General features: G+C 44.4%; 2 protein-coding genes and 1 long non-coding RNA gene across 5 annotated transcripts; all 3 read left to right on the forward strand.

Annotated features, from left to right (window-relative positions):
- Window positions 1-1,486: 1,486 nt before the first annotated feature.
- LOC115534733 (uncharacterized) lies at window positions 1,487-2,257 on the forward strand. Of its 3 annotated transcripts, none has more exons than XR_003974369.1 (3): window positions 1,487-1,668; window positions 1,818-2,071; window positions 2,146-2,257. It is a non-coding gene; the product is annotated as an uncharacterized LOC115534733 (long non-coding RNA). The 3 variants fall into 3 exon arrangements; XR_003974368.1 differs by having other exon boundaries at window positions 1,509-1,668; window positions 1,794-2,071; XR_003974370.1 differs by having other exon boundaries at window positions 1,509-1,668; window positions 1,797-2,071.
- Window positions 2,258-7,250: 4,993 nt separating this feature from the next.
- Window positions 7,251-10,145, forward strand: LOC115534623 (E3 ubiquitin-protein ligase TRIM39-like). Its single transcript, XM_030345730.1, has 2 exons — window positions 7,251-7,409; window positions 7,485-10,145. The coding sequence occupies exon 2, from the start codon at window positions 7,487-7,489 to the stop codon at window positions 9,110-9,112; it is 1,626 nt and encodes a 541-aa protein (XP_030201590.1). The 5' UTR covers window positions 7,251-7,409; window positions 7,485-7,486; the 3' UTR covers window positions 9,113-10,145.
- A 1,472-nt stretch (window positions 10,146-11,617) lies between these two features.
- Window positions 11,618-13,638, forward strand: LOC115534622 (E3 ubiquitin-protein ligase TRIM39-like). Its single transcript, XM_030345728.1, has 2 exons — window positions 11,618-11,728; window positions 11,814-13,638. Exon 2 carries the CDS (start codon window positions 11,816-11,818, stop codon window positions 13,442-13,444), a length of 1,629 nt encoding a protein of 542 aa, XP_030201588.1. The 5' UTR covers window positions 11,618-11,728; window positions 11,814-11,815; the 3' UTR covers window positions 13,445-13,638.
- The last annotated feature ends 1,431 nt before the right edge of the window (window positions 13,639-15,069 follow it).

Consider the following 15,069-nt stretch of genomic DNA (forward strand, 5'->3'; position numbering starts at 1 on the left):
AATCGTTGCCCCTTATCTTCAACAACTTTTAAGTTTGATATTAAATACATACTGACACGTACATCTTACAATATGTTGATAATATCCGATGGTTGCGCCGTACTTTTAACCACGTTGACGGGACTCTCGCTGCGTACAGAAGAGCGTTCTACTTGCGGGCCCATTTCTGACCATCAGTGAAGGCTGAAAATAATTTCAAGGTGGAAGACAATTTGGCATTTCTTCAAGGGAACCCAGCACCTGAATATGGCTGAGTATATTTGATTTCATATCGATAATGCTGAGGGTTCTTTGGTACTTCAGCTTTTGTACGTTCTAAATATCTGGTGGCATTAATTGCCACAGAAGTTAAACCCTACCAAATGGAATGACGTTAAACAACGACTTTGGTGCTGAGTTACCAACTGGATAATATCAAAGCTAAAATAATGGCCGTCTTTCCCACATGTTACAGTAGAAGAAACTCGAACTGTACAAGGTTAAAAAGGTAACGTGTGGTTTGTCCCAAGGTGTCTGCCTCCTCACCCAGAGCCAGACCTCCACCTCCTCACCCAGAGCCAGACCTCCACCTCCTCACCCAGAGCCAGACCTCCACCTCCTCACCCAGAGCCAGACCTCCACCTCCTCAACCAGAGCCAGACCTCCACCTCCTGTCAGAAGTCCTCCAGAACAGGTCAGTGCTCTGTGTGAGTAGAGTCTTCTCGGCTTGGTTTCAATGCATGGGCTGAAACACTTCTTTAAACGTGTGGACTGCTCTGTCTTCATTCTCAATACGTGATGCTTATGTCTTTTCTAGCCTTGAGTTATACAATAATAGTTAAATTAATTGTGTAACTCGGTTTCGGAGTCAAATAAGTTATTGTTGGGCAAATGCTAATATAAACCTGCTGCTGTAGCTGAAAGGCGAGGCGGAGAGGCTGGTAACCGGAGGCTTGTGGTGCCAGGATGGACCGGAGACTGAGGCTGGAGACCAGGGGCCTGCAGCACCGGACCAGGGGATAACCGTCACCAAGCTCATCTGAAACACTAAAGTCCTCTGTAGTTTAGGTCTGGTTTTGATCCTCTTATGACTTTAAATCTCTGCCAATCTGTAATTTGAGTTAATTCACATGGGGGTTATATAGGAGTTATATGAGCCATTATTCTTACTAGTGCTGCTACGACCGTAGTGGATTAATTGCTGAACGTGTCGATCTGTAGTCGTTGTCTAATTCAAGTGTTTAAATAGGTTTAAATTCGTCTTCCATTTTACAAGTGAACCTCAGATGCAGGAGGTGGGGTGTGTTGCGTCCCCAGGTGATTTACTGCTGAGACCAACTGTGTTTGTAACCAGACCAGGAATCCATGGCTGAAGGAGCTGATGGAGGAGCCGTGCTGAAGGCCCTGCCTGGTGGAGGAGCTGATGGAGACCCTGCCTGGGGGAGGAGCTGATGGAGGCCCTGCCTGCTGGAGGAGCTGCTAGAGGAGCCGTGCTGAAGGCCCTGCCTGGTGGAGGAGCTGATGGAGGCCCTGCCTGGTGGAGGAGCTGATGGAGGCCCTTCCTGATGGAGGCCCTGCCTGGTGGAGGAGCTGATGGAGGTCCTGCCTGGTGAAGGGGCTGATGGAGGAGGAGCTGGTGGAGGTCCTGCCTGGTGGAGACCCTGCCTGGTAGAGGATGTCTGTCGTGAGGTAGATGGAGCCTGACTCAAGTGATCATCTCACTCACTGCCACTTCTCGTAGAAAACTGCTACCACAAACTACCGGAGTTTGGTATATTAACAGACAACTACATCTGCTTTACCACATGTTGAAGCAGGACTTTCGCTGTTTGTTCCAGACCAGGACTCGTCCGAGGAGAGTTGATGGTTGAGCTGAGACGCTGGAGGACGACTAGGAATCGACCAACAAGGATTCCTCATAAGTTTGCATTTACTTAACATTGTTGACTTAAAGGGCAAAATACAGCGGTTACTTTGAAATGCGTTAACAAACTACCGCTGTTTTCTTACTAGAACGTGTTTCTGGAGCGGAGGCGAGCTGACAGGGGAGCCGTGAATCTGGAGGATGACCATCACTCTACCAACAAGGATTGTAAGTTTTATATTAACCTAACAAAGTGGAAATAAAGGGCTTGAAAATAAGACAAACTACATGTTTGGTACCAGGCGTTGGGGCCAGACTTGCGCTGTTTGTTCGAGACCAGGACTCTGGCAGAGCAGAGCTGATGGAGGAGCCAAGACTCTGGAGGACGACATCACTCTACCAACTAGGATCCTCGTAAGTTTGCCTAAAATAAACAGAGGACTTGTTGTAACGCAGGATTAGTTTGTCCAGTACAAGTTAAGGCATACTACTGTGGTTGGTTACCAGACAAACTACAGCTGCTACTTTGTTACTTGTAACCAGACCAGGAATCTGGAGGACTGACGGAGAAGCTGTACATCTGGAAGGCAAATCCTGAGGACAACCAGGATTCTACCATCAAGGATTCCTCGTAAGTTTGTATTATCTGGACATAGTGGACTGGGTTGGGGGTTCAACTCTCAGACCAATGGTGCCGGGTTCAAGTCCTCTGAATACAGTGATGCGTCCTTGAGCAAGGAGCCCTAAAGCCTGCCTGCTCCTTAATGACGTCTCTTTGGTTCAGATAATGTTGCATCTTTTAAATATTGAACCTAATCCATGTCCTTGTTTGGTCCGGGCAGACACACCTGAGCTGAACCTCACCCGATCCTGTTTGGTCGGGGGCAGACACACCTGAGCTGAACCCCACCTGATCCTGACACCCTGCTGGTCCCGACTCCTCAGTTCATCTGAGCCTCGTCCTCCAGAAGACCTGCTGAGCTCAGCGGTCTGAGGCTGATGGATCAATGACCTCCAGTGGGAGTGATCTTCTTGACCCCACTTGTACCCGTGTGCTTCAACACGCCTTTCCCTCATGTCTGTCCCTAACCTCACTACTTCACTACTCTCTACTCCTTCCCCTTCTTCTTCCTTCTCCGTGGTTCAAACCTTTACTCAGAAGGAGTGTCTTCTTGAACCTTTACACTGAAGGAGCGTCTTCCGGCCCTCAGAGGGTTCAGCGTTAGGGTTGAGAGTCAGGGTTTAGAGTCAGGGACAGAGCTGGTCAGGGAGGACTCGTTTTAAACAAACCTCTTCACTTGCTTTCTGAATAGCGACATTTTGAGTTGTTTCATTTGGGAAAATGTTTTCCTCTGCTTTCCTTTAGAAAAACATGTGTAAAACTTCTGTCAAGTGTTTTTGTTTATGTATTAAAATCCTACATTGACTTCTGAATGTTTGGTGCGGTTCATTTAATTGTCATTTAACTTGGTTAATGTCAAGCTAAACTCCTGCAATACATTGAATTTACATGATGAATGTTATTCAGCATTGTTCACATAATCCATTTTGTAAAAATATAAAACATGAGTGTACATACTGCCATAGGCGTCGATTACGGGGGGGACGTAATCGACTATTTGAAATACGAATTTTGTCCCCACCACTTTCAAAAATGTGCAAACCAATTGCGATTGAAAAAAATCCCCACATACAATCGAAATTGTCTAAAATCATGCGATAGGCGCGCACAAAGACATCATTTATTAGATAGGCCTACCTAATAAACCGTTGGAACACACAAGACCGGAACCCATAGCAACGCCGGTAAACAAACCCCGACTCCCGAGAAGCCCAATCCCTATGAGCTCCCCGCGCTACGGCAATCCAGAGGCGCACAGAGCTTTTGGCCGTGATATTATATATACTATTATATATATATATACAGGTGCTGGTCAAATTATTAGAATATCATGAAAAAGTTGATTTATTTCAGTAATTATATTCAGAACGTGAAACTTACATATTATATCAATTCATTACACACAGAGTGATATATTTGAAATGTTTATTTCTTTTAATTTGGATGATTAGTACTGACAATTACTGAAAATCCCAAATTCAGTATCTCAGAAAATTAGAATATTAGTTACGACTAGTACAAAAAATGATTTTTTAGAAATGTGGGCCAACTGAAAAGTATGAACATGGAAAGTTTCAGCATGTATGGCAATCAATACTTAGTTGCAGCTCCTTTTGCCTGAATTGCTGCAGCAATACGGCGTGGCATGGAGTCGACCAGTCTGTTGCACTCCTCAGGTGTTATGAGAGCCCAGGTTGCTTTAATAGTGGCCTTCAGCTCTTCAGCATTGTTGGGTCTGGCATCTCGCATCTTCCGCTTCACAATACCCCATAGGTTTTCTATGGGGTTAAGGTCAGGTGAGTTTGCAGGCCAATCAAGAAGAGGGATACCATGGTCCTTAAACCAGGTACTGGTAGATTTGGCACTGTGTGCAGGTGCCAAGTCATGTTGGAAAATGAAATCGTCACCTCCATAAAGTTGGTCCGCGGCAGGCAGCATAAAGTGTTCTAAAACTTCCTGGTAGACTGCTGCATTGACCCTGGACCTCAGGAAACACAGTGGACCAACAGCAGCAGATGACATGGCACCCCAGACCATTACTGACTGTGGAAATTTTACACTGGACTTCAGGCAACGTGGATTCTGTGCCTCTCCTGTCTTCCTCAAGACTCTGGGACCTTGATTTCCAAAGGAGATACAAAATTTACTTTCATCTGAAAACATAACTTTGGACCACTCAGCAGCAGTCCAGTCCATTTTGTCTTGAGCCCAGGCGAGACGCTTTTGACGTTGTCTCTTATTCAAGAGTGGCTTTACACGAGGAATGCGACAGCTGAAGCCCATATCTTGCATACGTCGGTGTGTGGTGCTTCTTGAAGCACTGACTCCAGCTACAGTCCACTCTTTGTGGATCTCCCCCACATTTTTGAATCGGTTTTGTTTGACAATCCTCTCCAGGGCGCGTTTATCCCTCTTGCTTGTACACTCTTTTCTACCACATCTTTTTCTTCCCTTCGCCTCTCTATTAATGTGCTTGGACACAGAGCTCTGGGAACATCCAACCTCTTTGGCAATGACCTTTTGTGTCTTGCCCTCCTTCTTTAAAGTATCAATGGTCATCTTTTGGACAGTTGTCAAGTCAGCAGTCTTCCCCATGATTGTGTGTCATACAGAATCAAAACGAGAGACCATTTAAAGGCTTTTCCAGGTGTTTTGAGTTAGTTAGCTAATTAGAGTGTGGCACCAGGTGTCTTCAATATCTGACCTTTTCACCATATTCTAATTTTCTGAGATGTTGAATTTAGGGTTTTCATTGGTTGTCAGCTATAATCATCTTCTTTTTGGCAAAAAACACTTATAATGTATCAGTCTGTTTGGAATGAATGTATACATTCTACAGGTTTGACTTTCTAAATGGAATTAATGAAATAAATCAACTTTTTCATGATATTCTAATAATATGACCAGCACCTGTATATAGAGCTCCGAGTCGCAAACGGCAACAATCACTTTCTCCTCCATGCTGCAGTTCACCCCGGACTGCACTGCACTGAGTTTGACGGTTGAACGCTGATTGGCTGTTACGTTACACATGTCACTCAGTGGCCACGCTGTTGAACGCTGATTGGCTATCATCACGCGAAATTCGTGTCAAAGTTGAAATATTTCAACTCGAGCGAATTTGTCGCGCCACAAATCCCCGTGAACGCGCTCGCCTGTGCACGGCGAAAGTGTGGCGCGACAAATCAAAAAAATTCGCCCGATACGCGTCTATACGTTCACTTTGTATGGGATCTTGTCGCCCCGTTGCGTTTGATGTGAACGCACTGGAGAAGTTTCAAGACAGACAGCCAAAATTGACATTTTTATTCAGAAAATAGCCGGTCCTTTTGCTTCCTATAAAAAGCATGTTTATGACACTGGATAACGAAATGGATGCATCATCTAGCCTGCATGTGGAGGGCCACATAAGGTAAGAAATTGGTTTATGTAAACTCGTGATGACCTGGCCAAAGGTTACCCACGGTCCTAAGCGATTGTGATCTGATTCTGGTTGGTGCTCCAGCTAGTATGCATTGTATATATAGATTGCAGCTAGTAGCAGCTACACACGGTGCGATTGCTATGCCAATGTGGTTATAGTTGTTTTGTCTGGTCTGATTGAGATATGTGACGACTTGGAGCCTGGTAGGCCTATCCTGACATAAATATGTTCTCGCATAACCTGTGTGATTATCCTAAACTGTAGGGGATTTTATTTGCGGGCAATTTGCTTATGATGTTGTACCGATTGGTCCTTCGCAAGTGTTTACCGGTGGTCAGGATTTGGCAGATGCAATTCTCCTCTGGGCGCTTGCTTTTTTCTTATTTTTTTAATGCAGCATAACATATGCTACCAGCAGCCTTTGCTCGTCTTCAAAAGGCTGATGCTCAGTACCTCGTTTCATTTCGTACCCCCTTTACAGTCTGGCATTGTTTGTCTGGTAAACTTTGTTGATGTCAAGATAAGTGTTAAATTGCCAACACTGTTCGTTGTCCTGTGTGTATTAGTATAACACATCCCGAGCCAATACCCTGGTGTTTCCAACGCCGTTTTGCAAAACAAGCCAAAACACAAACTGTGGTTTTCAACTTTTATTGTTCGAATAGGATTTTCAACACCTGACAATACACTGTAGAGCATAATGTAATGCAGCGTTGAATGGATGAAAAGCTTACATAAGGGTACCCAGCACTTTTCAAACCACACTCAAGCTTATGGTTATTGTCCCCACCACTTCTAAAAACAAACTGACGCCCTTGCCCGCAATACCGTTATAAACAATACAGTCTATCAAAATATAAATTGTGAATTTTCTAGGTAAACCTATTTTTAATTCAGCCGAATTAACTTTCGCATGGAGGCAACAAAACAAGCGCTTGTTGTCTCAGACTGAAGGTGAACTCGTCGGTTCGTCTGCCCTACCCCGAGTCACATGACTCGGCGGTTTTATGAGGTTAAAGTCTGTGAGACAAGCCTTTTTTAACTGCCAGTGTTAACTCAAAGTTAAATATCAACCATAATAGCACATGTTATCTGGGCACACATTGCTCTTAATCACAGAATGCACAAATCACCACGAAATAATGAACATTTCTTGCTTTCCCGCGGAGCTCACTGTTTCCTGTCTCTTAAAGGTTGAACATATTTTAATGCTGCAAGGAAGAAAACACACAGCGAATATTAGGCAGCCTAGACAGTTCATGAATGTGCCCACGTTCAGGTTGAAACGTCAGGGAACTGCGTGTCTGTGGGGGCGGAGCCAGGTGTTAGGGGAGGAGCCAGGTGTTAAGGGCGGTGCCAAATGTAAGGGGAGGAGAGGAGAGAATGTCTTGCTCACGAAACAAAACTTAACATTCATAGAAACCAAAACCAACCGACGTGGAAGCAGTATTTGACTCTTTCAGGAGTCAAATAAAACGCAGTTTGGAACAAATTGTCTGACAGACAGAAAACATAACAAGGTGAGTAAAGCAGCACAAGATATGGAATTAGAAATATAAATTGCTCAACACATAAAACTTATCGTCTGTGTCTAGGAATGGCCTCTGCTAACACTTCCTGGTCTGAGGAGGACTTTTCATGTTCCATCTGTCTGGATGTGTTCAGCAGCCCAGTTACCACACCGTGTGGACACAACTTCTGCAGAACCTGTATTACAAAGTTCTGGGATGAACAAGTCAAGTACAAATGTCCTGTTTGCAACAAGATTTTCGACACAAAACCTGATCCACAGGTCAATACCCTCTTATCAGAGCTGGCTGTTCAGTTTAGAACAACCGTACGAGTAAAAGAGCAGCCTTGTTTTGAAACGGCAGAAGTTCCCTGTGACGTCTGTACTGGGACCCAGCAGAAGGCTGTGAAGTCCTGCCTAGTGTGTTTCACCTCTTACTGCCAAACCCACCTGGAGCCACATCAGAGAGTCACTCGCCTGCAGAAACATCGGCTGGTCGAGCCTATGGACCGTCTGGAAGACGGGATGTGTAAGAAACACGACCGACTTCTGGAGCTCTTCTGCCAGACTGAACAGGTGTGTGTGTGTCTGTTGTGCACAGAGACAGACCACAAGTCCCATCCTGTTGTACCTCTGAAGGAGGAATATGAAGTGAAGACGGCCCAGCTGGGGAAGGTAGAGGCTGAAGTTCCACAGATGATCCAGGAGAGGAAACAAAAGATTAAGGAGGTCAAAGACAGAGTAGAACTGAGCAACAAAGTTGCAGACAGAGAGATAGCCATTGGTGGGCAGGTCTTCACTGCTCTGATAGGCTGTGTTGAAAAGTGCCGGCATGAATTCAACCAAACGGTTCAAGAGGAACTGAAATCCACAGAGAAACAAGCTGAAGACCTCATCAAAGAGCTGGAGCAGGAAATAGAAGATCTGACCAATAGATGCTCAGAGGTGAAGCAGCTCTCACATACTAAAGACCACCTCCACTTCCTCCAGACCTTCAGATCCCTGAAGGATCCTCCACCCACCAGGGACTGGACCACGGTGGAGGTCCGTCCTCCGTCATACTTAGGGACCTTGAAGAGATCCCTGGATCAGCTGGAGGAGACACTGAACATGGAGATGAAGAAGCTGCATGATGCTGAACTGAAGAGGGTCCAGCAGTATGAAGTAGATGTGTCTCTGGATCCTGATACAGCTGCTCCTGGTCTCATCCTGTCTGAGGATGGGAAACAAGTACATGATGGAGGTGTGAGGAAGGTACTCCCAGACAACCCTAAGAGATTTACGCAGTCTATATTTGTTCTCACGAGGCAGAGCTTCTCCTCAGGGAGATTTTACTTTGAGGTCCAGGTTAAAGACAAGACTTATTGGTGGTTAGGAGTGGTCAGAGAGTCCATCGACAGAAGCGGTGCGACCACGAGGACCCCTGAGACGGGTTACTGGACTCTTCTCTACAACAAGGATGTATTGGTATTTAATGATAACCCTCCTGTCCGTCTCCCTCTGAGAGCTGAGCTCCAGAAGGTGGGGGTGTTTGTTGATTATGATGAGGGTGTGGTCTCCTTCTATGATGTGGAAGCCAGGGTTTATATCTACTCTGCTACTGGCTGCACCTTCAGTGAGCCTCTCTATCCATTCCTCTACCCAGGTCCCCGTGATTATGGAGGTAACAACTCTGCCCCCCTGATCATCTCACCTGTCAATCAAACAGACTAGGACCTTTGTTTGATAATAAACAAAGAAACAACCAAAACAACTAATGTCGTACTGCTGATATTTAACAAGGAGATGTTCTTTACGAATATAATCACAGTTGTTTAATCAACTCATTATAAATGCTTCGATTACCATCTATCTTATTCATGTTTCCTCCTGTTTTTCTATACGTTTAATGCAATTACATAGTTACAGTCGCAGTCATGTAGAATATTTTGACATGACTAATTTGTATAATAATGATCCTATAACCCCTTACTTAAAATGTCTATTTGTTTAACTTCAGAACACTTTTCTGATTTATTTTATTAAAAAGAAAAGGCAAACAAATGTAATGTGTAGGTCTACATTATCTTTTTGATTGATCATTTCACTGGAATAGGTACAATCCAGTCCCACAGTATTTTGCAGAAATACTTTCTCAGTGGGAGACAAAAAATAAATTAGTTTGTTGACAAAATCTACATTTTGATCATTTTGAGATTGCTAGAATGTTTAAAATCACTGCAAATTTGTAAACTTCTTTCATTTTTTATCCAGTAATTGATTTAATCTCCACCATACAACAACCCATCATATATAACACACCTAAACAAAGCTCACAGTGAATACATGTAAAGATTCTCCCAATGTGTGTGAGTACCGTGACTTTGACTTCTCAGCTCTCCTCTCCTCTCCATCCTCTTCTCTCTCCTCTCTCTTCTCCTCCTCTCTCTCTTCTCCTCCTCCTCTCTCTCTTCTCCTCCTCTCTCTCTTCTCATCCTCTCTCTTATCTCTGCTCTAGTCTGTAGCTCAGATTGTGTTCATTATTGTCGTACATTACATTACTTATGGTCTAAATAAGTCTCCAAGTGTGTCGTTAGTCGCCTTTCAGAAATAAAGGCACTCATAGGATCAAAGATACGTGCACAACTGTTAAGGATCTGTAATATTTGGTACTATTCTTTAGTCATTCTGTTCATGATGTACTTGTAAGTGACTATTATTCAGTTATATTTGTTGTTAAAGCATAATGGTAATAAACAACTCAGTCCAACCCACTGAATGTTGTGGTGTGTTCAGCCGGTGATTCATTCTGTTCCTTCAGCCTCAATCCTCCAAGCTGAGCAGATGTTCCTCCAGAGCTCTCTGTTGGTTCTCCTAGCAGCACACCTGGAAGGTCCTTCAGCCCCCTGGGTCCCAGCAGGTCTCTATGGGGTCCTGCCCCCTGACGTGGGCCCAGTCTTCAGTCCCTCCCTCCGCCTCTTCCTCACCTCACTGGTGGCGTGGTGGACCAGCTCAGACCTCTGGAGACATTGCCTCCCCACACGTCAACAAAAACGGAATATTTAGAATTATGATTAATAAAGTAAGTATATGATCGAATGGTTACGCTGATGACAGCTCATGGAACATATATATAGTTTGAAGTGTGTGTGTGTGTGTGTGTGTGTGTGTGTGTGTGTGTGTGTGTGTGTGTGTGTGTGTGTGTGTGTGTGTGTGTGTGTGTGTGTGTGTGTGTGTGTGAGCGGCTGTGTGTGTGTGTGTGTGTGTGTGTAGTGGTGAGGGTGTTCAACTCCCTGTTGAAAGGTACTGTGTTTGATCCCCAATGTCTGCAGCCTGTATTATCCGATAGAGCAAGATGCCCCCTAACTCTCCCTGATCCATTACCACATATATCCTTAAACACTGTCTAACCCCTCCCTGCTCCTTTACCACATATATCCTTAAACACTGTCTAACCCCTCCCTGATCCATTACCACATATATCCTTAAACACTGTCTAACCCCTCCCTGTTCCATTACCACATATATCCTTAAACACTGTCTAACCCCTCCCTGATCCATTACCACATATATCCTTAAACACTGTCTAACCCAAGTTTTTTTTACGAGGGCAGGCGGTCGGTCTTCCCAACGTGTCGCTGCTCCCCGCGATCCCCTCCATACTGTAATAAACAATACAGTCTATCAACTTATGAATTGTGTACTTTCAAGGTAAACTTTTTAATTCAGCCGAATTAACTTTCGCATGGAGGCAACAAAACAAGTGCTTGTTGTCTGACTGAAGGTGAACTCGTCGGTCTGGTTCGTCTGCACTACCCTGAGTCACATGACTCGGGGGTTAATAGCACAACCATAATAGCACATGTTATCTGGGCAGTGGGCACACATTGAGAGGGTTGTTTTATAAAGAATGGTGAAAATATCAGCCACAGTCAAAATCAAGTCAAATGTAATTGCATAGCTCTTGATCACAGTTTGGCACAAATCACTACGAAATAGTCAACCTTTCTAGTTTTCCCAGGATATTTCCTGTCTTTTAAAGGTTGAACATATTTTAATGCTGCAAAGAAGAGAACACACAGCGTATGTGAGTTAGCCTAGACAGTTCATGATGATTAGGCCCACATTCAGGTTGAGACGTCAGAAACCGTGTGTCCGTGGGGGCGGAGCCAGGGATTAGGGGCGGAGCCAAGTGTAAGGGGAGGAGTGGAGAGGATGTCTTGTTCAGGTAACGAAACTTAACATTCATAGCAACCAAAGCCAACAGACGTGAAAGAAGTTCTCTCTTTCAGGAGGAAAATAAAACGCATTTTGGAACAAATTGTCTGACAGGCGGAGAAACACAACAAGGTGAGTAAAGCAGCACAAGATAAGGAATAGATGGAATTAGAAATATAAAATTGCTTGATACATAAACCTTATCGTCTGTGTCTAGGGATGGCCTCTGCTAACACTTCCTGGTCTGAGGAGGACTTTTCATGTTCCATCTGTCTGGATGTGTTCAGCAGCCCGGTTACCACACCATGTGGACACAACTTCTGCAGAACCTGTATTACAAAGTTCTGGGATGAACAAGTCAAGTACAAATGCCCTGTTTGCAACAAGATTTTTGACACAAAACCTGATCCACCGGTCAATACCCTCTTATCACAGCTGGCTGCTCAGTTTAGAACAACCGTACGAGTTAAAGAGCAGCCTTGTGTTGAACCAGCAGAAGTTCCCTGTGACGTCTGTACTGGGACCAAGCAGAAGGCCGTGAAGTCCTGCCTAGAGTGCTTTATGTCTTTCTGCCAAACCCACCTGGAGCCACATCAGAGAGTCACAGTCCTGAAGGGACATCGGCTGGTCGAGCCTATGGACCGTCTGGAAGACAGGATGTGTAAGAAACACAACCAACTTCTGGAGCTCTTCTGCCAGACTGAACAGGTGTGTGTGTGTCTGTTGTGCACAGTGACAGACCACAAGTCCCATCCTGTTGTACCTCTGAAGGAGGAATATGAAGTGAAGACGGCCCAGCTGGGGAAGATAGAGGCTGAAGTTCCGCAGATGATCCAGGAGAGGAAACAAAAGATTAAGGAGATCAAAGACAGAGTAGAACTGAGCAACAAAGATGCAGACGGAGAGATAGCCATTGGTGGGCAGGTCTTCACTGCTCTGATAGGCTGCGTTGAAAAGTGCCGCGATGAATTCAACCAAACGGTTCAAGAGAAACTGAAATCCACAGAGAAACAAGCTGAAGACCTCATCAAAGAGCTGGAGCAGGAAATAGAAGATCTGACCAATAGATGCTCAGAGTTGAAGCAGCTCTCACACACTAAAGACCACCTCCACTTCCTCCAGACCTTCAGATCCCTGAAGGACCCTCCACCCACCAGGGACTGGACCACGGTGGAGGTCCGTCCTCCGTCATACGTAGTGACCTTGAGGAGATCCCTTGATCAGCTGAAGAAGACACTGAACATGGAGATGAAGAAGCTGCGTGATGATGCTGAACTGAAGAGGGTCCAGCCGTATGAAGTTGATGTGACTCTGGATCCTGATACAGCTAATGGCTGGCTCATCCTGTCTGAGGATGGAAAACGAGTACATGAAGGACGTGTGAAGAAAGTACTCCCAGACAACCCTAAGAGATTTACAAATTATAGATGTGTTCTCACGAGGCAGAGCTTCTCCTCAGGGAGATTTTACTTTGAGGTACAGGTTAAAGACAAGACTTCATGGTGGTTAGGAGTGGTCAGAGAGTCCATCGACAGAAAAGGTATGACCCGGTGGACCCCTGAGACGGGTTACTGGACTCTTCACTACTACAAGGATGTGTTGGTATTTAGAGGTAAGCCTTCTGTCCGTCTCCCTCTGAGAGCTGATCTCCAGAAGGTGGGGGTGTTTGTTGATTATGATGAGGGTCTGGTCTCCTTCTATGATGTAGAAGCCAGGGTTCATATCTACTCTGCTACTGGCTGCACCTTCAGTGAGCCTCTCTATCCAATCCTCTACCCAGGCCGCCATGATTATGGAGGTAACAACTCTGCCCCCCTGATCATCTCACCTGTCAATCAAACAGACTAGGACCTTTGTTTGATAATAAAACAAAGAAACAACCAAAACAACTAATGTTGTTTACTGAATTAGAATCTCTACTATGTGAGGTCTGAGAGAACTGCTTTAATGTCGTACTGCTGACATTTAACGAGGAGATGTTCTTTAAGAACATGATCACAGTTGTTGAATTCAACCCATTATGAATGGTTAAATTACACATTATATTTTTGTTTCCAGATCTTTTTACACATTTAATGCTATAAAGTTGTTAACAGTTGCAGTTATATAGAACATAAGAGGACTAACATGTTAAGAGGACTAATCTGTACAAAATAATAATTGTAGTTTTTTAGCATTGCTATCCGTTTTAATTTCTGAATAGTGAATGACAAAAAAACACAATGTCCTTACACGTTCATTAATTTTTTAATGTGTAGGCCTACCTATGTTATCTAAAATAGATACTTTCCAGTCTAATAGTGTTCAGTAGAATCACTGTTCAGTAGAAAAAATAAATGTGTTTGTTGACTAGAACCTTCATTTTGATAATTTCGAGATTGGTTGAACGTTTTATATCAAGAATTGTAAAAGTTGGTAGTTGATGAACCAGTAAAACGTAATCTCCGCCATACAACCCTTCATGGATTACACACTTAAAGAAGGTCACAGTGACTACATGTAAAGATTCTTCCCATGTGTGTGAGTACCGTGACTTTGTCTTGTCTGCTCTCCTCTCTTCTCTTCTCGTCTCCATCCTCACCTCTCCTCTCTTCTCTTCCTCCTCTCTCTTCTCCCCCTCCTCTCTTATCTTTGCTCTCCTCTCTAGCTCATCTAGGATTGTGTTCATTATTGTCGTACAATACGCATTAAGTGTGTTCACAGGTCAAAAGTCACCCAATTTAGATGAATCTAAAATAGATGTTGTACAACTGAACTCCCACTGGGTGAGTTCGGCTGTAGTGAATCACTATGGTGACGGTGACGCTCCCGCTCGTGCGGAGTCCTCCTCCCCATAACCACGCCCACTGACTGCCTGGACGATGCGAGGAGCGGGAGAGAGACCCCGAAGCTGTTGGCACGAGAGCCGTGGACCTCGATACCTATGAGCGGCCAGCAGCATTGGAATGAACAACCCCAGCCATCACACGTTTGATTATGTGTGTCAACTTCTCCCTGATGGTCTGAATAAGTCGCAAAGTGTGTCGTTAGCCCCCTTTTAAATAAAGTCGCAAAGAGAGTCAATGATACGTGAACAACTGTTAATGATCTGTAATGTTTGATACTATTATTTTATTCATTCCGTTTATAGTGCACTTGTACTTTTATTCGTTATTAAAGCATAATACTAATAAACAACTCAGTCGAACCAAAATAATGTTCTCGTGTATTCAGCCGACTAACTATCCTGCATTCTAGCCTTTAGTACTTGCTGTCCTCAGACTAGCTTGGTAAAATAGTGTTGCTGTGAATATGTGAATGGCATCTTCACTGTGTTAAACCATATTTTAATAGATGCACATTTTCCTGTCTGGCTGTTAGCCCTGTAATAGTCTACAGCTTTGGCTCATAGGTTAATTGAGCCACACACATTCTGGTGCTCCTTAAGAGGGCCAGAGTTCTTGACTGGAGGGAGGCTTGAGTTGTGCAAGTGA

The sequence above is a fragment of the Gadus morhua genome, chromosome 21 (assembly GCF_902167405.1).
Source record: "Gadus morhua chromosome 21, gadMor3.0, whole genome shotgun sequence".
NCBI lineage: Eukaryota > Metazoa > Chordata > Actinopteri > Gadiformes > Gadidae > Gadus > Gadus morhua.